This window comes from Dermacentor variabilis, chromosome 2, assembly GCF_050947875.1.
Source record: "Dermacentor variabilis isolate Ectoservices chromosome 2, ASM5094787v1, whole genome shotgun sequence".
Lineage (NCBI taxonomy): Eukaryota > Metazoa > Arthropoda > Arachnida > Ixodida > Ixodidae > Dermacentor > Dermacentor variabilis.
Genome location: NC_134569.1, coordinates 240,745,918 through 240,772,665, shown reverse-complemented (window position 1 = coordinate 240,772,665; position 26,748 = coordinate 240,745,918). Strand labels below are relative to the sequence as shown.

At 46.7% G+C, this 26,748-nt stretch overlaps 1 protein-coding gene across 4 annotated transcripts in view; it reads right to left on the bottom strand.

The window, feature by feature from the left end:
- Positions 1–26,748, bottom strand: part of LOC142573180 (riboflavin transporter 2-like) — a 98,578-nt gene that overhangs the window by 57,463 nt on the left and 14,367 nt on the right. The window contains exons 1-3 of one of the 4 annotated variants that reach the window (XM_075682754.1): positions 19,943–20,093; positions 10,484–10,780; positions 5,089–5,285 (exon numbers count right to left, since the gene is read on the bottom strand). In XM_075682754.1, coding sequence (XP_075538869.1) covers positions 5,089–5,285; positions 10,484–10,744 — 458 coding nt within the window. In that variant the 5' untranslated portion in view covers positions 10,745–10,780; positions 19,943–20,093. Of the gene's footprint in view, positions 1–5,088; positions 5,286–10,483; positions 10,795–19,942; positions 20,094–26,748 lie in introns of those variants that run through there. The other 3 variants (XM_075682752.1, XM_075682751.1, XM_075682753.1) reach the window with 3 other exon arrangements.

Here is a 26,748-nt window from a genome sequence, read left to right as displayed (position 1 = left end):
AATCGAACCAGGGTCTCCGGAGTGTGAGACGGAGACGTTACCACTGCGCCACGAGTTCGATGCATCAAAGCGGTACAAAAGCGCCTCTAGTGAACGCGGTGTTGCCTTAGAAACGAGCTGTTTCTAAGGCTCAGGCGTGCGTCGCTTGCTCAGGCGCACATTTCGTTGTCGCGCCGAACGCTGCGTTGCTCGACGCTCACCGCGTCCCATGCGGGGCGCGTAGTCGCTGCGCCGTAGCCCATTGTCTTACACCCCTTGGCGGGTCGACGGGAACGCTGTCGCGTTCCACTCTTGAAGGCGAAGCTTAAGCGTCCTCCAATTTTTTCGATGTCGATGCCTCTCTGCGCTTTTCACGTTCGTGAGTGGTCAAAGCGTCACTTTGATTTTTGACCACTCACGAACGCGAAAAACGCCGATAGGCAAAAGCATCGGGAAAAGGCATCGCTACATATACCGATCCATACCCTACATATCGGATCACCAGTCATAATAATGGCTCTGCCGCTCCCCCATGCTAGAAAGCTGCGCAGACGGCGTCTTAGCAACACTGGGGAGGTGGGTTATTCTATAAGAGTCAACCTAGTGGACTGTCCATTTTGGCGGCTGCTGGTTGGGTGCAGCTGAAAGAACGAGGAGGAGACGAGCGGCCCATAGCCAATCAACAGCGGCCGAAATGGACAGTACACTAGGAGGACTCTTACAGAATACCCCCCCCCCCCTCCCAGGTAACTCGGCGGACTGGAGAGGAGTCAGCACGACGAAAAGTAGCGACATCCACGGCTCCCACGTGAGGTGCTACTGTAGGAGGCGCGTCGCAATAAGCAGGCTTGAGCCACCCAAGAGAGACGGCGTCAAGTTTGTCGTGAAAGTCCACGACGTGTGTCAACTCGCGACCCTTCAGTACAGGAAAGGCTCCGACGTTGTGTGGGTGCAGAGAGGGCCGAACGGTTCTTTAGGGCACTATTATGTGAGTAGCCTCAGAGAGGTCATTTGTAAGGTGTGCGGACGGGGCTCGGGCCTGCCGGACAGGGCTTGCGATCACGGAAGAGGCCCCACAAAAGTTGCACATACTCGTGAGTGGTGGGAGCAGATGAAGGAGGTGGCGGCGAGAATTCGCAGCACAGGAGGAGTGTAGTACTTTAGACAAGCTCCGCGCTCGAGCACACCACGTCCAACTTCAGGGCGAACCAGGTGCACTGAAGTGGCAAATGCTAAAATCATTGCGATGACGGACCATGAAGAATAGGTGCCGACTTGAGGTGCCGGTCAAAACGCTCGCAGTGGCCGTTGGTCTGAAGGTGGTAGGCGGCCGTTAACAGTCGAGTCGTACAGAGCAAGAGAAGCTATGCGAAGAGTGCCGACAGAAACTGCTGCCCGCCGTATGTGACGATTCCGTTCGGGCATCCATAACCGGACGACCCTTGTTTTGATAAAAGCCGCCACGTCCGCCGCGGCAGAGATGTCTGCAAGTGGCGTTGCTTCTGGCCACCAGGTAAGCCGGTTGATGGAGGTGAGCAGATAAAGAAAGCCTTAACATTGTGTTAGTGGCCCTACGATGTCAGGGTGAACATCATAAAAGCGATGGTGAGGTTGCACGAACTGCCATGTCGGAGGAACGGGATGACGACGCACTTGCGCACGTTGACAAGGCGCGCACGCACGCATCCTGTCGTGTACTATCGCACTCAATTTGAGCACGCGAGCGGTGTCTCCAGCGACGCTATGGAGAAAAAAAAGTGGAGAGGGTGTCGCCGTTTGAGCACTGCGCATAACCCCTGCTTTCTGTCGTCTGCTTTCTTCGCGGAGAGATATGGCAAGGCCCAGCGAGCAGCTAGCTCGGCATCGCGGATAAAAGAAAAACAAGAAAAAAATTCAGAACCATTGCACTCTCTGAAAGTGGATGACAGCTGAGCTGTAAATGTGGAGGTAAATGTGCCGCTAATAGACATGTTGATTGAAAATGAAAGACTCATATCACAATGAATTCGCTATTTTACGATTTTCTTGTTGTTTATTAAATTGCATCCCCAATGGGGTATTGATTTTTAACCTTCTTTTGTTTGCTTTTCTGGATTTATTATTTAGGCACCAGGGTGAAAATCACTTTGTGATCGCTATGATACACGCCCAGTGGCTCTGTGGCGACACTGGAAAGGCTCTTGGCTAATATAACGTCTATACACGACAGATGACGCGTCGTCGGTACACTGATGTTCGTGTAACATTGAACAACGAACTTTTCTGAGAGAAACCCCACGAAGGACATGCCTATGTTGAAATCACCCGCAATTACGATGGGAGTGGAGTCGGTAGGCGTGATACAACCGAAGGTGCATACGCTTGGCGTTTGCGGCACGGTCTTCGTCCCTATCACGTGCCGCCCGCCGTCGCCGCACACATCCCCGTTTCTGTTCACGACGGTGTTCGTAGGCGCGCTGTTCTTCCGCGGTGCTCACTGCGCGCGGCCTACCCGTTGCCCGGGTAGAAGGGAACTGTGATAGGGTCATGTGCTTTGCCTATGGAGCCCGTGGCGTCAAGCCGCAATATCTACTAAACAGTTTCTGTTCCGGTTTTTATCTTTTATTGCGATATTTTAATTACCACAATACTATTTGATGCACCACTACACGGCAGCGCAAAACCTACCGCCACTCTCTTTTATGCCGATGGCGGTGCGCGTCTGTTGACATCAATCGCCCCCTTTTGACGCGTGCGTCAAACGCAGAGGCAGCGCTACGGCACCACAAACACTGCCACCATCACCCGTTTCACTCGTCGCGATTAACCGCAGCTGGGGCATACCCGGCGATACGCTTTTGATATATGCTTTAGCTCTATGAGCTCTGGGGTGGCCGCCATTTTCTTTGCCTGCGCAGACAAACCGTCAGAACCTGTCATATAACATCTCCACTGTAAAAATACAAGAATAGTTAACAATCTAGGGCAGCGTGCACCATGACGAAGCACGCTGCGCTAGAGGTTGAGAATCCACGGGCTGCCCTGCTTGCCATTGTACTATCGCTGCGCGAGGAAAGCAGGCAGCGTAAAGCACAGGGGTGCGTATTTCTGAAATGGCGAAAACTTCTCTACTTTCTTTCTTGAGAGCGTAGCTTCGGCCACGGCTCACGCGTTGCGGCTTATAATGAGCGCGATTGTCGATCGGCGTTCATCCGCGGCCACACGTAACGCTACCAAATAAAGCACGACGCGGTATCAACGCCGGGATGGGTAAGCTGGTGCAGCAGGTTGAAAATATGCCTGCGCAGCATTCTGAGGACGAAAGATTTCCGTGTTCTTGGAGAACTATGAGACGTGATCAAGCAGTACATCTTCGAACCACAACCATGTAGCAGATGAGCGGAGCTGGGGGAGTTCATTATGATTATTAGAGTGTGACGAGGCCGGTCGAGTGCCTGCACATAGAGCGGTGACGGAAATGGTGACGACATCCCGGTGTCCAGAAGGCTGACCGCGTCAACAGACCCATCTTTTGTCGCCGTCGACTTGTCGGGTATCGGTGAAGAAGTAGGACATAAAGGAGACATGGCGAACCTCTAGCGCTCTATAAGTCGATGATGATCGGCCGAACTCGTACGTCAGGAGCTTGTGATTCGTAAAGATGGCAAAAGGCCAGCCCTCGACAATATGCGAAAGGTGGCGTACGGCGAGGTAAATGTCGAGCAACTCTCGACCGAAAGTGGCGTAGCGAGCTTGAGCCGGAGTTATATCTTTAGAAACAGAGCCAAGTGAACGCCAGGAATAAGTGAGGCGTGGCTGAACAACCTATTTCACGGCAGCATTGGGCGTGGAGGTCACGAGAGGCAGGCGCGATGCGGGATTGAGATTGGCAAGGAGCGCGGCGTAGGCCGGAACGCTGTTGAATGCATTGAAGGCGTCTTCGACGGCGGCATCCCGAGACAGCAAATACTTATGCTCTTGTTAGTAAGTATGCGGTCCAAGGGCTCCACCAGAGCAGCACAGCTCCTTATGAATTAACGGTATAAGTTAACCATGCCAAGGAACTGGCACCGCTTTGTGGTGGTGGTTGGCCGGGGGAAGTGTGCTGCAGCTTGGACTTTCGAAGAGAGTGGGCAAGTGCTGCTTGAAACCAGGTGATAACCGAGAAAATCGAGGGACGCCGAACCCGTTGAGTTGCAAGTACTATTCGGCGGACAAACTCGCCATTAAGAGGTCATCCACGTAGGCGAAGACAAAGGGGAGGCCACGCGTGACCGAATCAATAAAATGTTGGAATGACTGCGCGGCGTTCCGAAGATCAAACGGCATTCGCAGGAACTCAGAATTTCAAAAGTGTCGTAATAGCTGCCGTTGTATATCTTACTCTGCCATGGTTACCTGGCGTAACGCTCGGGCACGGTCAATCTTTGAAAAGATGTTGGTCCAGGGAAGAGCAACGGTGAAATGCTGAATGTTGGGGAAAGAATACTGACCTGGAACAGTTTTAGTGCTCACACACTGGTAGTCTCAGTATGACCTCCAGGCGCAATTTATTTAGCACCATACCGAGTGGTGGTGCCCGGGTACTGGAGGACTGCAATGCTGCGCTTGACTATGCTTGCTCTAAACAGTGACTGCCGCATGCAAAAACAAAGATGCTTGTGTTCAACGCGGCAAGGTGTAAAGGTGAGCATGTTGGTAAAACTTGATAACAAAAAGTCGAGCGAAGATGGGTATTACATCTTGTACACAACTCCAACGCGGCCGCTTCTCTCTCGACATAGTTCGGCGAACACGCCTGCAAAGCATTCATAATCCCTTGTAAACAAACATTCCTGAACTAAGGGCTACAGCAAAATGGAATACTGCTCCTATCAAGTGAACGAATAACACTGCGAAATGACGAGGACGAGAGGGGTGACAGAGTTGTAAGCCAGCGCATGTGTGTGGCGGCTTCTCGTCCTCGTGATTTCGAGCTGTTATTCGTTCACTATGAATAAGAGCCAACAACCCCGCCATCAAGCCTTAACAAACATGCGCGTGTCAAGCAAATCTTCGTTCATCGTGCCATTTTGTTATAGGCGGGTTTAACTGCATATTCGGAGTGCGGATACGTGGGCTGCACCGCACCAGAAGAGGAACTGCGGCGGGTAGCGGGCCATGAAGGGCATGTAGAGCACCGAGCTGGTGCAGTCGACGCAGGACAGGAAGAAGGCGAGAGCAATGAAGGCCACGCTGTGTTCGCCCACCGTGCGCCGCCACAGGAACACCATCAGCACGCTCGCTGTCAGGCCCACCAGCAGCGTCGCGTGCACCGAGGAACGGATCTGGTGCGACAGGGCATGTCCACATTTACTGCACGTTTGTAATACCTCCATCGGTGGACAGCGTCTAGTGCCCTACGATGTAGACGAAACTAAGCCACTGGAAATTGTTTGCATCAGGCGCACTGGACATAGGCAAAAGCAAAACATTGTATTCTTGCGTAGGCAAGCGTGCACCGTACTTCACGTTACGACAATAGATAAATGGAATATGGGTTTAGTTTGATTAAATGTAAATTGCGTTGACCCAATTGAGGATGTGTTCTTCCGCTAAATTGTTTTTGTGACCTGCACGAGGTCTTATTTGCGAGAAGCGAGGCGTTATGCAGATGCCGCTAGAGTTGTTGAAGTCTGGAGCAGAAAGCAGTATGCATGACCTTGGCATTTATAAAAAAAATGCAGTTAATTCCGCCGGAAAGGCGAAGCCCCGATTGCGATAGCATATAAGTAGATAGCTGTGCGAAATAATGATGACAGTTTTATCGGCCGTGTAAAGTTGTAAACATACCCTTACTAAGTTAGCAATCATAGAATGTAAGCGTGACTTAATGAGGACGTAGAAAGAAACAGACACAGAGAGACAGCGCTGTCTTTGTGTGTCTGTTTCTTTCTACGTCCTTGTTCAGTCGCGCTTACACATTCTACCATGGATTCAAACCAACAGTAAAGAATTCAAACCAACGTGTTTTAAGTAAATTAACGAGCACGGTGTCATGCGCGCACAGGTAAACATGAACACGCATCGCTCGATAACACCGGGAACTGTCTGTGAAAACGCTGGAGTTAGGAATCGCGGCGGCAGCCGCGAGCCAATTGACATCCGCACATTTGTCGTTTCAACCCGTACGAAAGGTCGAAAGCACAGCGCATGCGAAGCTACCGGCACTACACGCACTCTGCAAACATCGCAGATCGCTTTGAAGGTGAGGCCCGCGCTAGTGCGCACTTTAGCCACGTCGCAGAACTCTTTCAAGGCACGAGCGCCCGCAACGCGTCCCTACGCCGTCCCTACTACGGCGTCCGCGATTCGCGTGGCCGACGTCATATATAGACCGCAGAAGAGTACGCATTTGGGCTGGTTGGTTCATGATTACGAGCAATAAAAACAGCGCTAAACGACCGGACGAGTGAAGGGACACAAACAACAGCGCTCGTAATATATAGACCGTTTCATCGGGCGAGGAGGATAGGGCGCGCGGAGAGCCTTTCCTCCTCTCTGGCTTGGGCGATCCGGCACGGCGCTGTATTGCTGTCGCGTGCTGCGGAACGATTTCGAGATGTTTTAGATGGTACTTTGTGAAATTTACGCCATGTCCGTTCACATCAGGTCGTCAGGGAAGCCTTTCGGTATATCAGTAACTACAGTAGGCAGAAATATCTATCTAAGCCGCGGTGTACGCACATTATCAGTCGCGGTGTGTGTACGTGTTGTGACCTATTTTGCTTATATCGGTTTTAATTCAACAAAGGAAACCGGTGTCTCTGCATGTATTAGCAGCATGAAATGGTAAATCTGCTCACTATATGTTCGCTTGACGTAGGGAGTAAAACAAAGCATAAGAGCGCATACTCGTGCACGGCCAACCTAAGACAACCACGACACATCTAAGCGGCAGGCGCTATCAAATATTTTTAATGCACCGGCATCGTTCTCGCGCATTTAAAGTCTAGTAGGCTTTAAATTTCTATATGTGTACGCTAGCCTTCCTGCATGAGGCCGATGGCATTGCTTAACACAGCGATCACTGCGCTTAGTTAACCAGCACGATACATATGTAAGCTGTGCGCTTCGGCATGGCCTTTTTGGCCTGCATGCAGCCATAATATATGAGAGGGATCGCATAAATACGATGCCTATTTTTGAGGACAAAATTTCCGTAATAAGTGCGAGTGCGTCGTAGAGAACGGAACGAATACAACCGAAAAAAATCGGTTATCATCCTCTTTCTCGAAAAAGCAAGAGAAAACGGGCTAACGCCGCAATGGGACCTCGTATAGTCACGCCGCACAACGTTTATAAATACCGCATGCTTGGACCATGCGGTATATAGAACAAAGATATATGTAATCCAGCACCTACCACTGCTTAGGACGCTCGCGCAGTTCGTAAACAGTCCCTTTGCTGGACAAGCTTAATTCAGACTGTAAGGTATGCTGCCATTACTTGCCAAAACTATTTTATTCAGGGGCGAGAACCTCAGTCATCGAACCAAGTAGTCACGCAATGTAACCTGCCGCGAACAGTTTGAACGCTTGTCGAAGTATAACATCACAGCTCCTATATCGTATAGCAGAACGGTACCCACGCTGTTACGATCGTCGCGTATGTTTCATGGCTCCTAAACCGCAGCTCACATAATAATACTGCAATAAGGTCACATTATTGATTGGAACATTCAGATATACACAATTGATCTTTGAGGCTGATTGTAGGCTCAAATATACGCGCACACATCGCGCTACGTGTTCCGTCCACCTCAACGCCAGCAGAAATTCCGGCCATGACGCCTTAAACCACTTCAGCACGTCTCACAGAACCGTTTACCACGTAGAAGACGCACGTCATACTAAACAGAATGCACGACCGCAAAAACCAACGCCAGAACCTACCGCCGAGCGTATACTTGCCATGCAAAAGACCGCTTTCACCCAAGCCAGTATGGCGCTGCTCATAGGCTGCGCCACTGCGTTCACAATATAGTAGGAGATATCCAAGTAGGAGATATCTTGCAGCAACTGAACAGCCGGCTGCTTTTCGGAGAAGTGAGACGGAAGGAAGCGAAAGCAGAGGAAAACTTCCGGCAACACGGCCAGCGCTGCCGGCGATGATAATCATCGTCACCGTGAATGGAGCGACAGTTCCCCTTCGCCAGCGCAACAAAGGTAAAGGGCGGGATTAAGTGACTTGATAGCAACCAGATTTCATGGCTGCTCTGACAGCATTGCCATATATAGAGGAGTAAATTCAACAAGAGGGACCACTCCGCGAATACTGGCGACAGAAAACACGTCACGCTAGCATGAATGTCGACTATTTGGAATCGCGAGCATAGAAATAAAAAAGAATGTGAAATGAAGTAAACAGACATTGTGTTTTTCATTCTTTGGGGGCAAATATAAGAATACCTGCGTATAAATTAAGCTTTACTTCGGGACTTCTTTTTCTTGCGTCACCTAGCGCCAGGGCAAAGACGCGCCAGATGCATGCGTCATGCCTCAGACACGCCGCCGAAGCGAGCGAGGACAGCGGCGCATGTGAGCGTTTACCTGTACCGCCACCCGTCTGTCTGTCTTTCTTTTTTATTATTTAGCCTGGTTAGTAAGGCTCCCGACTTATACTTGCGTTTCTTGCGCACTTCGACACGGCACCACTGCAATATTGTACTACGACAAGGTGAGAAATTTTGCTCCACATTCTGCGACGCATTTCGGGCAATTAGGCTTACGGCATGGAACCTCCGCTTGACGCAGTTAGCGAAAGACAGCTCAGCCGTCCTGGCGCAGTTAACTTGAGTAAATGACTCATACTGGGAGATGTTTTCGACGCTTTCTGCGAGTGTCACATTATTGTAACTAATTTCGGTAGTTCTTGGACGCACTCGCCGTGCCTGTTGTGACGCAGATAGCGAAAAGCAGATCGGCTGTAAAACGCAGTTAGTTTCGCTTGTACACAATCTCATTTGGACAAGTTCGTGACGCTTTCTCTGACCCCTCAACATGATTGTAATCATTTAAGTACATTTTGCGATGATATTGAGGCACACTCGCCGCGCCTGTCGTGAACCCCCGAAAAGCAACTTGGCCTTGGTCACAAAGTTAGTCTGGTGTGTACTGAATCTTAGTGGTACAAGCTTGTGACGCTTTTTATGCCCCGAAACAACATATACCATCTTCCGGTACTCGCGCTTGTCGAAAACGCGACGAGCGATTGCAGAGAGTCATAACACGGGAGTGTGTTGCGCCGGCTGATCGCGCAAGAGAACACCGAGGAGCTCAAACACCGGAGACTTCTAACTCGAAAATTCTGTCTTCTGAACGACTGAAAACAGGCTTTGCACCGAAGCATTTGCCTTGATTGTGAGTATAAGGAATTTTGCGAGTGTCTAGCATGGTCTGGTCGAGAGCCTGCGCTGTGGTCACCTATGTGTATACGTAGCGAACTGTGGCGTCGGTTGGAGCCAAGTTATTTTGGAAACGCGCCATCGCGCGTGTATTTATGCTCCTGAATGGTGGGAAGTAAGGCCCGGGAATGGGGGGATGCTTGGAAATCGGATGTTTTTGTGATATGTTAAGTACGTTATTGTTTTGAGATGAGTCGGGTATATTCAAAGCCATGTAGGTGAAAGCGAATTGCTTTTGTTTGTAATGCCGCCCATTCACCACTTTCGCACGTTTCGCCTCTACACCAATTATTTCTATAAGGCGTTAGTACTAAAATCACACATGCTTGTAAGTTAGGTTTTTCAGCTGGTGTCGCAGCTTTGTACGGGAAGTACTGCAGCTTACTTGGTGCCACAACGTTGGATGAAGGCACAAAAGGCCCGGAACGAGCATTTATATAGAGCAAAATAAACTTTTCTCTTATTTCACAAGGCGTCTGGCGTGTGCTTTATAAAATTTCACGTGGCACAGATGCGCAAAAATAACGTACAGCGCGAAGAACAAGGACAGCGATAGACGACATACATGCGATGGAGGCTTCTAAATATCATTCGCAATCATTTTCACTTAATAAGACAATTCCGCGCCAGTAGTAGATGGAAAAAAAGAACAAAGAAATGCCACGCCGATCAGCGCAGCCAGCGTAACGCGTTCCAGCTAACGTTCAAAACGCGTTTCGCCCAAAACTGAAACCGGAAGTTTGGTTGAGGTATTATTGTGAGCCACTTGAAGCGCTAAAGTCAATTCGGCAGCTGGGATCTATGGGAGTGTCCGCTCTTGTTGAACTTTTTTCTCTATGGTAGAACTGCAAGCGCCTTTCGGTGCAATAATCTGGAGTCAGGGGATGGGAAATAACGATCCGAAGTTAGCCGGATAACCTATTTTTGACCATTCGAACAGGATCGGCCTCTTGGGAACGCTCTTGAGCACTCAGAAAAGACCATCATAAGATGCTGCATAATTTCCGACAGTATGCTATACAACTACGCAGAAGCGGCGAGGAGGCAGCACTGCCGGTGTGTGTGTGCGTGATGGCCTACCCCGAGATGGTTGCGTGCGAGCGTGTACGCTAGCGGTCCCACGTTGGCAATCTGGATGACGATGACGAGCACGGAGCCAAGGTTCCAGCCCTCGGGCAGTACGGGCACGAGCAGCGGCATCTGCACCCAGAGGCCGTTCACGCTCACCCAGGCGCTCACACCGAACAGCAGCGAACAGACGGACACGAGTACCCGCGACCACCCGCGGGGTTCAGAGGGTGGCGTCTCCATGTTGGCGGTAGCTGCAGCAGGCCGGTCCATGACGAGCTCCTACGTCCTTCCGCTCGTACCTAAGTGCTGTCGGTAAACAGCTGTATTAAGAAAGGAACATTGTGAAACATTCATTTAAACTGACCCTAAATGTACACGGGCGCGCAGAGACCACTGTCAGGCAAGCGTAGTCTCTGCCTCCTCCTGAGTGCTCAAAAAAGGCTCCATAAACTGAGCGTCTACTCAAGTTGCCCCGTGTGGTAATGCATAGAAGGGGCTACGAACAGTGTAAATTCTTTTCTATGTTACATGCGGGTAGAGGAAACCAGATATGGTACATCGCGTGGGGTGTGTGGTGTTTGAGGAAACCCACCGAAAAGCTTTGTTGACGAGATCCTTGAGCGAGATTGCGTAGTAGACTAACGTACGGTTTTCTTTTTCTTTCGCCTTTTGGACAGCTGTAGATCAGGATACAGCAATCAATGCAGGTAAAGAAAACAGGTATACACCAGGTATAACAGGTACATAACAGGAAACAGGAAAACAAGAAAAAGAGTTCTATGTCGCGAGGGAATAATGTCCCAGTTCTTCAAGCAAACACCTGAAAAGCCTTCTTGGCCAGGTTCCTTAACGCGCTTTGAGAAGTGAAACACGTAGTGCTTTTATTTTGTTAGCTTTCCGGGCACGTGTTACTCACGATACGGCCATTAAATCACAGCCAGGGCGGCCTGAAGCTCACTTCTACAAAGACGCTGAGTAAACTTAGTCGATATTTAATCATTGCTTGCAGGTGGGAACAAACTCTCAGTATGCACAATGACGGAAGACAAACAGACACAGAACCGTTGCTACTGGGAACTTGAGTATAGTCATATGAGGTAAACTGAATAGAAATAAATAAGGAAAGTGCACAGAATTCACCACGCATTAGCGTGAAGAAATATTAGCAGTCATCTTCAATTATTCGATGAAACCTAATCACAAGTTTTTCGCGAAAATTTTATTACATGTGGACAAGGTAACAAACGTGTCAGTAATGGAAGCCTTCTCAGTTACTGAACCTAAACCCCTTGTATTATTTCACACGCGAGAATGCCCTCACATTTAGCACCAATTCGATTTTTAGGGACCATAGGCTCACAGAAGCGCCGGCATACTGATAAATGTGGCACGGCTTGATTCTTGATACGAAGCTGATGTTTCACAGCAAAATCATTTATGCAACGGTCTGATTGCTCGACATAGACCCTTTCGCATGCTAGAAAAAGATTGTTCGGCTGCCGGTGGGACGTGGATTGGTGATCGTTGAGCAACGCAGGCACAGTGGCGTCTTCTTCGGGCGGCAGAACTTGAATGGCACCAACGATCGCCGTGCAGGTGCGTGCAGGTACAAAACTGCCTCGGCTGCACGTTTTAGAAGACGCGAGCGCTGCTTGAAATCTTGACATCAGGCGGCTATCCCCAATGAGAAAAAATATCAGGTTCAGTTCGACCGTAATTAGACAACACTTCCATCACTGCACGACGTTGCGCCTTATACGGAAGCTGGACCTAGCTATATAGCCGCACCAAATACAATTTGCGAGGGAACACCGCAGCTTAGAGGAGGGTAATCTCTAACCACTTGTAGCTCTTTCAATATAGCCCGGAGACATAGGATGCTCGAGAGAAAGTCGGGGTTTGGGCTACTTGATTCTGCATGATTACATTTGCAATAAAAACTCCCAGTTGAAAGTGAGCATTTGTCCTTGTATGCTCTTCGGCTTATCTCCTCGTCCAAGGTTGCGCTATTATATATATATATATATCTTTTTTTATTGTCAGAAAGAATTCAATGACATACTCTCTAGGTGAAGGCGGCACCCTGATAGCCACGGCGAAAATCGCTTGAAGAACCGTTCGATGGAAGAATTTTATGTAAAAAAATTAATAAGGAGGCTTCAATTACAATGACTTGTTTAAACGTTGCCCTACAGGAAAGAAAGTTTAGGCGGCATTGGTCGATTAGACATTATTAGATATCCATTAAGGCTTAAGCGCGGCACCTACCTGCACCCCCCCCCCTCTTCCTTCTGCGCCACTTCTTAATTTCTTTAAGGATTCTCGCTATGATAAAATTGCAAGTTGCGAATAGGGGCTGTCCTGCGGCCTTCTGTCTTTCGACCTCGTGCAAAGTGGAGGAAGTATGAACCACGTAGCCCAGCAACACGTTGTTTGTCGGGCAGTGGCGGCGATGGTCCCGGCAGAAGCGCACTCACATTACGTCCTCGCGCCAGAGTCAGCACTTGGATGGCACCGTGCTTGAAGCCATGGAGCGTTGAGAACGCATGCGAAAACAACGCAGCCACAGTAGTGCGCATGCCGCTGTGATTTTCCAGTTGAATTTTGTGTTGTGAGTGTATATTTATTCACTTTGATCAGTTCCAATGATTTGCATCCCTGTAATTTTGTGGGAATACAAAACTGCCGACATGACACCAGCTCGAGGAGAACAAAAAAAAATGAAATTTTTGTGGATGTTTTGCTTCGTATATGCCGGGTATCCACTACAACGGCGAGTACAAAGAAAGTTTGATTCCGCATTTTACGTGGCAAAACCGTAATACGATTATAAGGTCCGCAGTAATAAGGGATTAATTTTGACAATGTGAGAATTTTTAACGTGTACCTAAATGGAGTTATAGACGAGTGTTTTCGCCTCGATCGAAATGAGGTCGCCACGCCTGCGAGCTCGTGCTCAGCACTGCAACGCCACAATCAATCAATCAATCAATCAATCAATCAATCAATCAATCAATCAATCAATCAATCAGTCAATCGGTCGATCACTAGAGGAACTAGAGGAACACCTGGGTGAAAAGCTATCAGCGACGTGACGGATGCTCAGCGTCCCTTACACAGCAGTAGTACTCACATGACGTACACACAGAAGGCTTTACACAAAACAAAGACTACCCATCGCACGTAAGCACACACACACAAAACACACATACACAAAGATACCGCAGCGCGTAAATGGATGGGTAAGAAACAGGGTTGCCAATCATCCCGAATTTAGCGGGAAAGTTCTATCTTTTCAGTGTGTCGAGTGTCGACTTGATCCAGCAGTAACAACCAATTTTTTTTATTCTGTATGACAACCAGTGAACCGGGCTTCCCTTTGATAACACTGACAACTCAGTTCCACATTGTCTTCTGTTAATCATCGTCATCATCGTCATCAGCCTGGTTACGCTCACTGCAGGGCAAAGACCTATCCCATACTTCTCTAACAACCCTGGTCATGTACTAATTGTGGCCATGTCGTCCCTGCGAACTTATTAATCTCATCCGCCCACCTAAATTTCTGCCGCCCCTTGCTACGCTTCCCTTCCCTTGGAATCCAGTCCGTAACCCTAATGACCATCGGTTATCTTCCCTCCTCATTACATGTCCTGCCCATACCCATTTCTTTTCCTTGATTTCAACTAAGACATCATTAACTCGCGTTTGTTCCCTCACCCAATGTGCTCTTTTCTTATCCCTTAACGTCACACCCATCATTCTTCTTTCCATAGCTCATTGCGTCGTCCTCAATTTAAGCAGAACCCTTTTCGTAAGCGTCCAGGTTTCTGCCCCATACGTGAGTACTGGTAAGACACAGCTTTTATACACTTTTCTCTTGAGGGATAGTGGCAACCTGCTGTTCGTGATTTGAGAATGCCTGCCAAACGCAGCCCAGCCCATTCTTATTCTTCCGATTATTTCCGTCTCATGATCCGGATCTGCCGTCACTACCTGCCCTAAGTAGATGTATTCCCTTACCACCACCAGTGCCTCGCTACCTATTGTAAATTGCTGTTCTCTTCCGACACTGTTAATTAGTTTTCTGCAGATTAATTTTTAGACGCACTCTTCTTCTTTGCCTCTCCAGGTCAGTGAGCATGCATTGCAATTGGTCCCTTGATCCCCTGGTCCCTGTCTTCTGTTGTATCGTCATAAAAGTAAAGACAGTTTAGTGTATGTCTTGGATTTTATTCTAATCTTTCACAGCACTTTTATACTGATTGGTAGCAGTGTTAGCCAGGCACCTACAACGCCTTTCTTGTTGTGAATCGCGACATGATAGGACTACAAATGTTGTGAAACTTTATTGCACGCAGAAACTGGCAGCTCCTGGCAATGAGTGACAGGGTCGATCGTCGCTAAATCCTCCCTTTTTCCATTGCGCCCAAACTACACTATATGAAAAACTGTTAAGTGGTCGAAGCCACGTTACACGTTATAGCTCATTTCTAAACGGGTCTCCTAAATAGCTTTTCCTGATAACTGAGCAACACACGACGAAAATAGTGAGATGCTTTCGCGGAATAATTCCCGAAAATGTTTAAAATCGGTATCTGCTGTGAAGGCAGATGTGTGAAACCTTTACTTCGCCCATTTCTTCTCAACTAATCCGTTCCTCTCAGCTGGAGTATTGTTGTTCCCCAATGAATAGGCGCCACCCACTCTGGGGAATCGGTTGCCGATTGCAATGACCCTCCTATTACTTCATTCTTTTTGTCCTCCTTTACGTGGTGCCCAGTATTACTCCTCGAGGCTTGATTCTGAGGAGAGAGAAGCAGGAAAACGGGAAGGAAAGACCAGGAGGTTAGCCCCTGCGGTAATGACCGGCTGGTTAAGCTCTGCCTAAGAAAGGGGGTAAATAGAACTAAAGTTGATACAAGCAGACACTAAATCAAATGCATACAGGCAAAAATGGTGGGCACATAAAGGCGATGCAGCGTGCTGGACTCTACGACACAGTCGGCACTTTGTTAAAAAGAGGACTGTTTTCTAATTGCATAGGCCCATAAAAAGGACAAACGCAGACTGCAAAGGAGTTTATTGAAACCTAGGGCGTTATAAATATACTGCGTGGTCAAGATCCGTTGCGGAAGTGCGTACAGCGACAATACATAGAAACAACCCAGTGATACACACAGGACCACGCACACACGCACTCCCAAACTTCAACTCCGCGCTCTCCTCTGTGCATTCTTTCTGTGTCCCGTCCTCAAGACCACGTAACCATGTTCCACCAAGCCTGCAACCATCTAGCCTATCTAAGCCTCTTAATCGCAGTTTACATGTTAGCAAAAAGTTGGGCGTGAAGACAGGGACACAACAGCGAAACAGACAACACAAAACTCCGGCGTTTATGTTGTTCTGTTTCTCTGTTCTCGTGTCTGTACACACATTTTCTGACATAAGTCTCTGCCCCCCCTCCCAACTAGCCTCACGTTTGATCTATCATTTTTACGCAGTTCACAATGCCTCTTTTGTGAGTGCTTTTTCGTCTATCTGTACAACAGTCGCACGTCCTTTCCTCCTCCCCCCTGAACCACTGTAGTACCGAAAGTCGCTGCGGCTAAATAAAGAAATAAATAAATGCTACGAAGCTATAAACTGAATGCTGCTTCCACTTGTACTTGTCTCTTTGATGAGGGATAAAAGAGCCCTGTACGTAGGCCGCGAGCTCCATAGACACCACTTGAAGCACAAAAATAAAGCACTGCTCTTTCTTAGCTAACTGTAACAGGAATCGGGATTGCTTCTCTTCATCACCACTCTCTGTGTCGTCGCTTAGGTGGATGTTGCGGACGAGCTGATCTGCAGCCTTCAAGCATATCAGTAAACAAGAAGAGGGACCAAGGTGCTCTATATCTAGCTGCAGCAACCAAATAAAGCCAACAGACAAAGCAAGGAAAGCATGCATAGGAGTTTAATATGTGGTTTTTAATTAAATGTGCAAGAAATAAAGAAAAGGGAAACGAAAGTGGGCGAAAAGAATTGCTGCCAGGGGAGCCGAACCCACATACCACCGGACGCAAGTTGGCTTTTTGCCGATTTCCATTTCCCTTTACTTTATTAGTGGCACATATCATCAGAGAACCATTGTTAATTTCCCCTAGCTTTCCATGGCTTCCTTGTCTCTCGCCATTATAAGGATTTTCTTAGTTGCTGTTCCGTGCGCTATCATACTAAAGGGAAAACCTTAAGTGGCTCGTTGAAACGTCTCATTCCTAAGAAACGCGGCGTCTAATCGAGTGGTAAAAAAATATCATAATCAGAAATGGCTCGTGCTTACGTAAGCAAGGAAAAAAATGCAATGGCTCATACACCCTTAAGGCAGACGCTACAAGCGCTCAGCAAAGTTAAGCGAACAGTGCATTCATTTATTGAAATCACCCCCCCCCCAACGCACAGAACAGCATAGGTTTCAATACAGAACAAATTAAACACAATCCTCCGAACCACCAATAGAGGATTGCATGCGCCCCTCAGAAGTACGCTACGGCCGAGAATGCTCGCCAAGCTAGAAACAAGGTGCGACGTGCGAAGGAAGGCATTCGACTGGGATTGCCGCCCTCCCCTGCTGAAAAGATGCAAGGTAAAATCGAAGAGAAACGTCGTTGGCACGAGAGTGACCTCGAATGTTGCATCCCGAATGCTGGAATAAAATTTGATTTCCTATACGAGCGCACGAAGACGCACCTAAGCGTCGAATGTGAGCCGAAGAAGCCGAACTGCGAAAGCAGCAACGCGACGACGCGAGAGGGCAACTTAGAGAGGAGGCCGAAGCTCCCAGACAAGCGTTTGTCACACGTGCACTTCACGCTGCTTCTTGTTAGGTCTCGCAAGAAGTCTCAGCCCTCCGATCGTATAACCTAACGCATTGCCGAGTGTGCGGCAGGCTTTCGGCTTCATGTGTTACGGGTGTGTAACACGCTGCCGAACTGTTTATCTTTCCCGTGCTTAGTGTCGACTACTCTGTAAGAAACGGCTTACAGAGTAGTCCAAGTTCAAGTTCAAGTTCTTATTGTTCATTATTGTTCAAGTTCTTTTCTGTTCAAAGAAGATAAATTATACGCGACCAAATTTGCAGTTTCGCGTGCATAGGAACTCGCCATAAGGATATAATCGTTACTCAGCATAATCTCAACCCAGAGATTTGCGAAAATAATTCTATAAGGACATCATAAGCCTTCCAGAAGTGCGACAATATAACACCCCTACACCATTATCAAGCATAGCCTGTCAAATATGCCCTCTGACACCCTTATACGCCTCAAGGGTGAAACATGGGTATTTGCGGCGGTGTTGAGCCCTATTAAGAAAATGCCGAAAATAATGGTGTCAATGGCGTTTTGTATGACATTCTGCTCCTGAGGGTGTAGAGGGTTTTAAAGTGTTGGCAGATGCCACAGAACCTATAAGTTTGGGAAGGAAACACGCAGATTTGTTGCAAACGCGTACATGAAATTGTATGTTCGTTTTTCTGACATATTGTTCGTTCGTTCGGAAATATTTAGCTTTTTGTGTACCTGAGGCGACGATTTATGATGCCACGACATTCAAGCTTGCGTTTAAAAATTGCGTATTTTGCTCACGTGACCAGAAAACCAAAAAAGTTTCCTGCAATCTTCTTCTATAGAGCAAAGCGGAATAACTATTTATCTTCGTCGAGAACAATGTTTTCCTTTTATCCTGATTAATTAATTAATTAATTTATTTATTTATTTAGAAATACTGTCAACCCTCAGTTGAGGGTCATAACAGGGAGGGATGTTACATATACGTTCGTACAAGACAGCCAGATACAAAAGAAATATGCACATGCACTACAGTGTCCTACGGATACAATACAAGATGCGATATACAGACTATAAGACATGTATTCAAATGTTCAACCAGCTGCCGCACGCACACAAACATTCGTTATTTGGTTCACAATAACGAATGTCCGATAACGAATATAAGTAGGTCCTTTTCTATCCGTGAGGTGGATACTGGTCATCGATCATCAGCTTTCTTTTTCTCTATTTTGCAGAGTTCCGCTCATCTAATCTCGCCTTCATGATATGAACGTCCAAATCAAGAGTCAGCTGCCTAGTGTTCGGAACCCTAATGCCTTGTGCTCGCTCATCTCTGAAGTTGTTCGGCGCTAACCATGATGCGCCAATGGCGGTCCTTGCAACGCTAGCAGGCCGCGGCTGCTGTCTTAGTTTTTTTTTGTCAAGGCAGTACTATCATGTCAAGTCTCTCACAGGTAGCACTGATCCTGCCCGGTGATATTCGAGGTGAAGCCATAGCACATTCTTTGTACTGGTCCGAGGAATGAGGGGAGCACAAAGAAGGAAAGGTGCTTACTAAACACTTTGTTTTGAGGCATTTAGAATGATCAGCTAAGTGAACTTTTTTGTTTTATCGGCGTCGTTTCGTACTGCATAATAGATAGCAGAGTGTGGGTGTAGGCCAGCTGGTGATTCATTATTTTGGCACTCTGTTGCTAAATGAAATACTGTCTGCAAAATGACAATAAAGCTATATTGACATCGCACGACGAACATCTGCACCTATCAGACAGATGAGGACTACCTCTTCCCTCATGCCAGGAAGCACAGATACGCATTTGGCGCGGCAACACTTTTGTCCAGCAGCACTGACGGCATGTGAATGGCGGTAGCCATCTCGAAGGGCCACTGTGTAGCAGGTGTAGCGAACTAGGCGGGTACACTGTTCTAGTGCACTATACTGCGCGTACGCGGCTTACATCCAAATTCACTATTGTCACGTGGTCTTGACGTCAAAGAACACAGTAGCAATACTGTTAAGCACAAAACTAACTTTTATTGGGCGAACCTGTGCCCACAAAAGAGGCTACACTTATAGCACAACGATAGCGGCGAACACGGTCGGCGATCGTCGAAAATCTGATCAGCGGGTCAAGCGCGTCGGCTTTTATAGAGCAGTCGTCGAATATTCCAGACTAACCGTTCGGACCCGCGTGCCTTCCACAAAGTTCTATACCATTCGCGTCAGGTGATGAAATCAGATAACATAAGGTTCGGCGACAACAGACAGCGGATAGAAGCATCGATAACTTTCCAGAAACTTCGGATACATGCAGGCGCGTCCCGCGCTGTGTGATTGCATTTGTTAGGCCGCGAAACGTGGTTGCCCGATAAAGATAAGTACACGTGTCACTATTAAGTGGTAGATTGAGCTGCGCGCAGCATTCGTCTCCCTGTTGGAGAAACTTTTACAGCGCCGCTCTAGCTCCTAGCGGCAAAAACGCACGAGACGGCAAAGAGGCTAGCCAGCGCACTGTTTCGCAAGCTTCCGCGCAATTTCACACCATGCGAGCTGAGGCCTCGTTCAGAAAGGATGTCGCGCGTCGCGTGATACGATCGGGAACCGACGACATGGCCACGAATCCGTACTCACGTGTGTCGGTTATCCAGCCAATTCCTCCGTGGATACTCGCAACAGAGCTCTACCAAAATTGGAGGGTAACCATCTTAGAACAAAACATCGCGCAGTGCCATCCGTGTAATCACATCCAAGTGTTGGCGCTGTGACTTGAATAGAGAACAGACTGGCAGATGGCGCCAGGTGGCACGAAGCCGTAAAGGAAACATGCCTTGGCACCAATTGCGCGGGAAAAGTGAAAAATATTCACACGGCCGGTGTCAACCGCAGCTGCGGCACAGCGGTATAGCGAACCGCCTGTTAACGACGGAGTTAATAAGGCGTTCGTAGCTTTGATTTTGCGCTAACTTGCACTTGCAACGCTGTCATTTTAACGAAGTGCCCTTGAAAGCTGAAATTATCCACGGCAGAAGGATTCCTTTGTGGTGAGGAGTGGTCTCTCATGTGTATTTTCCCAAATGCGCCATTATTTATTTGTTTGTTGGAACACTCTCGACGCCACGTAGGGCGTTAGCGGTAAAAATGAATGTGAAAATATTTAGGGTGGTGGTTTTAGAGGGGTACAGAATATTTTCGAGTCCCTCGTTTTTATTTATTGTACATGAGCATGGGGGGGGGGGGCGGGGGCAGTCATCCTAACAGTGCCCTAAATTCTTTACTATAGTAGCTTTTCTAAAGCCAGTTTTGGCTTCGTTTATGCGGTGTTGTATCGCCATTAAGACGTCCGATATGGTACTACATACCATTTTATTTGAGAAAATATGGTGCCGTAAGAAATGACTTGCCACCACTTTTTCTCAAGGAATTTCGTTTAACGTTAAAAATTGAATAATAAAAAACTAATATGTCAGTGCCTTTAAAAAGATGATGGCTCAGTATTAGCTGGCACCGAGTGTTGGGAAATTGTTCCAGTTGGACGCTGTTCTTAGAACGAAGTTCAATAGAGGTCTGCATGGCAGCTTGGGACTTGTACATTGACTCAGTGCAGAACGTGAGATGAGAAGTAGTGAAGTGATCAGAACAATATTTCCTACAGGGAAAAATTGATGTGGTTGATCTGGTCAAAAAAAAAAAAAAACAAGGCATGCTATCTTTCGTCTTTGTTCAAGGTCAGGGAGATAACGCTGTTTTTACGAGAGAGGCAGTGTCAAAGTAAGTACAAAGTGTGAAACAAGTTGCGTGGTTTTCGAGGGATTGAGGTGATCAGATTAGAAAGGCGGAATGAGGATTCGACGTACTCGTAGAGTATTCGAGTTCGAATCGGCAAGCGTGTTGCAGAGCGGCACCGTTACACGAATTAGGGCTAGCGAGGAGTCGCGACGAAGGAAACCGAACGTGGGATCAACAACTACGAAATTAAAACTTGCAGGAATTCAAAACCGGTAGAGATCGTGGGAATCCAGAGACTGGGATTAGTTTTGAATCATTTCTCCTAAAATCTTAGGTGAATTAGGTTGGTGTTTCAGTGAATATCTTCTTCAGAAGTAACCCTTATTCAATGTGGCACAGAGCCATTTCTTCGAGACGTTGAGGGAGATTATCTCAACTGACGTTCTCAGGATTTCTACCAAGTGAACACGAATTGAGCACTAGCAAGCTTCAACTGCGTAATTGAAACGTCAGCCCTAATGCTTAGTTAAAGCCCATTAGCAAGCGGTAGTTAGTCAGACGCTTAAATTATTCGATATCAGAGATTCTGGACATTCATCGCCACTCGTATTGTGATGTAGAAAAAGCAGGTTACCTTCGACGTACGTCTTTTTTGCTCTTCATTTGAAACATAAGCTACAAGTAACAAACATAGAACATCCAAAAAGGCCATCAAATTAGTGTATGGTCACAGCTTGTCCTGTCCGCTTTGCCTATGCAGGTTAAGCTAAAAAATAAAGAATAAAAAATATAGGTACAAAGTTTTTCTGATTTATTCGGAAGAATTTGCTAGTCACTGCACAGGTGGGCTGAAGCTCCCCGAAAATAATGGCACTGGCGCATATCCCTGAACTTAAAAGGAGTGAAGGTTTGGCGTTCCTACTGCGATATTCTTGCGCGCTTCTGATGCGTACTTTCTGTGCGACCTTTTGGTTTTGTGCTATGCAGACTTGCGAAAGCGCGTAGCCAAGCGAGCCACTTTCTGTTTCTCCACGGACCCAAACCTAAACGTGTGACGGCTGCAGGAAGAGCCGTCCCGCTGCTACACTTCCTGTGGGAGCGCTTGCGCATTCTGGCTAGCACTCGCACTGCAACAAACAAAATGCGGACTACAACTGATACAGCAGCTGCGCAGCACTCATGTCACACGCCACCGACCTTGCAGCTCGTGGAGTTTCTGTCAGACAGAAACACGTGCCAGCTTGGCTGATGAAACGGTAGTGAAAAAAAAAAAAGAATCGGCGGACGGACGGATTCATCGCAGTGTTGCAACCTAAATGACGGGAAGCTCGTGTTAGCTAGCGAGTGAACAGCACCAGCGACTGACACGGACACAACCTCGTCGCCTGTAGCTGTTAGCAGTCTCCGTCATGAGGCCGAAGAGGCCGTGTGGTTGTCCACTCGAAAGTGCGCTGACGAAATGTGTGTGGCACACAGAAGCGCGAAATATACACGAATGCATTTGAGACTTCTATACCGCTTGCGTCACATTGGAACATGTCAATTTTGGGGCACATACCCATTCCTGGAGCATACATATGGTAACCGCCGCGTGGACTACAAAATTTTCACTTTTGCGTACCATCTTACACATGTACTCTTGCACATATCCTCTTGTACAGTTGCCTAAGTTGTATATTTGGGCACATCAACAGTGAACCTAGTTGTCCACTCGGCAACTTCCATGCTCGGTTAGACAGCAACACCCGCAAATTGACTGGCAGAGCAAAGGAAGCTTCGCTTTATAATGGTAAAGAATAGCGACGCTACAGACCTCATAATGATAGGCACGTGCGCGTCGACCAACCAAAGGATAAATGAGCTATACATTTTGCACGAAAGAAGCGACATCTCCCCCACTAGAATGAAGGAGGATCCTTTCTGTTTAATTCCGTTGCGTTGCCAAACGGCTCAGCTTCGGGATGAAACTAAATATAAGAATGTAGGCGGGTTCCATGCAGATACCGCTAAAACGACTTAAAGAACATGCGGTCCAGGGGGAATAACTCGACAATGGGGTTTGAACCCGACTGTGCTATTTCACTCGCTGACGAAAGCACCCACGTTCTTTCTAACTTTATATGGACCTTCTATAAAAAGAAAGGAACAAATAAAAAGGGGCCGTGAGACATACGTTCTTAGGCTTTTCAGGTGCAATTCTGTGCTAGGTGAAAATTACCTGTATTTGAAATTGCAATGCACAAGAAGCTAAATGAAATATAGACTAAAGTTTTATATTTGGCTGTAGAACACAATATCTGCAAATGCAAAACTGCAGCTGCCGTGTAACCCCCCCCCCCCCGTTTGCTTAGCGTAAATCCTATGAATATCACCGCCTTTAAGATGGTTTAAAACGTGCATTAAAAACAATTATGGGGTTTTGCGCTCCAAAACCACGATCTAATTATGAGGCACGCCATAGCGGGGGAGTCCGCTATAATTTCGACCACCTGGGGTTCTTTAACGTGCACCTAAATCTTAGTAGCCCCACGAGTGTTTTCGCATTTCACCCCCATTGAAATGCGGGCGTCGTGCCGGGATATAAAAGAAAACGTGCATTTGCGCCGGCTGTTCACAATTATGCTTTATGGTTCTTACCTATCGCATAGAGGAGAGTATGTCCAGATAAACCAATAGAAGTCAACTTTACGAACAGTTTCGTGCGGGGTACCCCAAGGGAGTATCTTAGGACCATTGCTTTTTAACCTGTACATTAATGATATCATCAGTGTGGATACTAATGTTCGTTTCATAATCTACGCCGATGATGCTAGTTTGTTTTTATCTGACGCTAGTAGTAGTAAGCTAAATACAAATGCAAATGTACTCCTGGAAAAAATACATATATGGTGCGATAAGAATCTTTTGTCTGTTAATACTGCAAAGTCAAAGGCAGTACTTTTCGTCCCGAAAATAAAAAATGCCGTGATTTCCGTGAGTTATTTTATAACAGAGACCAGATTGAGTTAGTAAGGTTATTCAAATCACTTGGCGTAACATTCACCGAAAACATGCTGTGGGACGAACACACAGACAATGTAGCATTAAAGGCATCTAGAGCCATGGGATTGATAACGCGTTCCAAAAATTATCTCCCAAAAAAGGTAAAACTCTCTCTATATCACGCATTATTTCGCTCACATCTAAACTACTGCTCATTAGTATGGGGTACTGCTACAGAAACCGGTCTGAAGAAACTAGGAACTCTCGAAAAAAGGGCCCTCAGATTACTTCTTAACCTGCCAAGTAGACACTCAACAAAAAACTTATTTTTCAAGAACAAGATCATTAACGTTTTCAGCCTCTATGCTTATAGACTACTACGCACCTACAAACTAGAACAAAGAAGATGCATAAGTGATATATCTGACTTAGCCCCGATTTAATTACTTCATTGCACATATCCACGCCGGCATAAACCACATTGGGTATTACCAAAAGTAAGAAAAAACTATGGGCGCCAAATGGTAGCATTTCAAGTTCCATCCTTACTTAACAAATTTATTGATGAAAATATAGACTTAAGAAACATTAGCTGCTCTAACCTCCACGACTACTTCCTCCTTAACGCGTCCCTTTTTACATTTAGATTTAGATATCCGTGAACATTTAGATATCTGTGAACGTTTCTGCGTCTAATTGTGTCATAAGCGTATTTTTGGTTGCTGTTCTTTTGCTGTTTCGTAAGCGTTTTTGTTCTCAGTTGCTGTGCTTGTCTTTCTTAAAAAAATAAATTATGGGGTTTTACGTGCCAAAACCACTTTCTGATTATGAGGCACGCCGTAGTGGAGGACTCGGGAAATGTCGACCACCTGGGGTTCTTTAACGTGCACCTAAATCTAAGTACACGGGTGTTTTCGCATTTCCCTCTCATCGAAATGCGGCCGCAGTGGCCGGGATTCGATCCCGCGACCTACTTGTCTTTCTTTTCAATCGGTTTATATTTTTTTTCACACACGGAGGTGATTCTGTATTTTGCATACTTGTTTTTATACTAATGCTTTGTTTGACTTTGTATTTGCTGTCATGACAGAAGTGCCGTCGCATGCCACTGCTCACCTGCAGTACAGTCTAAAAATGTTAACACCCTTAAGGGTGTAAATGACGTCTCATGAGTGACACCATTTTTGGGTGCATTGCTGCACCCCAAGCAAAGGAGTGTGAATTAACACCCCACAAAGGAAAGGGTGGTAATATGACGTCATCTTGCCTACGGGTGTAAGACAAACAACACCCTTTCTATATGGGTGTAACACAGGCACCACCCTTTCAATATGAGTATAGCATGGACAGCTCCTTCCAAAGGGTGTTATCCCTGCAAGTATTTTAGCGTTCAACACATCCATGCAGTTAATGGACACACTAGCTGTTGTGAATGCTGCCTAGCCTTAGCTGTGCTACTACCTTGTTCAGTATGAGCCAGAATCTGTGAGGCGTCGTCGTATCGCGCTTCTGGTCTGTCATGTGGTAGCATATATAACGTGTGACACTTTCAGGAAAATATTTAAGTTTCATAATCGCAGCAATTCACACACCCTGTGCTTTTCGTCATCTTCCTCTGCTGTGATAGTACACTGCCGGAAGGATGCAGAGCGCAGTAACACAAGCTGCACTAAGGACACAGGAAATCCCGCACCTTGGTTCACCAGTACTTATCACGCCATGGAAACAGCACACAACCGAAAGCATGTTACATGCATTTCTGAAATAATTAAGAACCTCCACTTTTCTTGGTCAAAAATTTTCGCAGCAACACCAGCTTAACCAGGAGGGACAGCCACCACAGCTCGTTGTTGTAGCTCATATTGAATGCAATAGATCGCAAGCAATGCACGGATTGGCGACGGTAACCAGTGCAGTACTACAGAAGCATACGTTTGCCTGTCAAGCAGTTCTTTGCTGTTTTGAGCACATATTTGATACCTCTATTCAGGAAAGTTGTCATTTATCTTCGAGGGATGCTTTTACTAGTACCTTCATATATATAATGACCTAAAGGTAGCATTGAATGCCAAAGAACAAAGTGCAACGAAGCGCTTCCACTTAGAATAATGTTTCAGCATTTACAAACAAAACTGCATGTGCAGCTGTGCGTGCTGTTTAATATATAAGCATGCACTATTTCCTCAAATTTATGCATGCTTCATTTACTGTCAGTGACCTGCTTATACCAAATAATTTAGTTTATTTTTCACCTGAATATCGCACAGGCATTGTAAGTTAAGCTACCAGAATAACAATCAGCTAGTCTAAGGTTACCTAATTGAACAAAATCATCCTAAGATTTGTGACGGAATGTCAGAAGTATTTATTGTTTCATTAAAGAGAAATGGTTACAAAATAATGTTTGCACATTTTAAAAGTAAAAGGGAAGATAAGCAGTAAAAGCATACCAATACAAAGACATAAGCACTGAATAATGTCACAGGCTTGTTCAATTAAACTTTAAGCAGAAAAGTCTTTTTAAATAACCTCACTACGAACTATCACACGTTTTCATTCGAAAAGCACTACATCTTATCATAAAGTACGGAAATAACCGGCCACATAAGAAAGAGCAAGGCTGAGTGTGTGTATGTGAACAAAAGGATAGAAAGTTGGGCGAGTTGGTACGGTAACATGATCTTGGATTGTAGCGCAAAAAGTGACACGGACACATACTACAAGCAGAC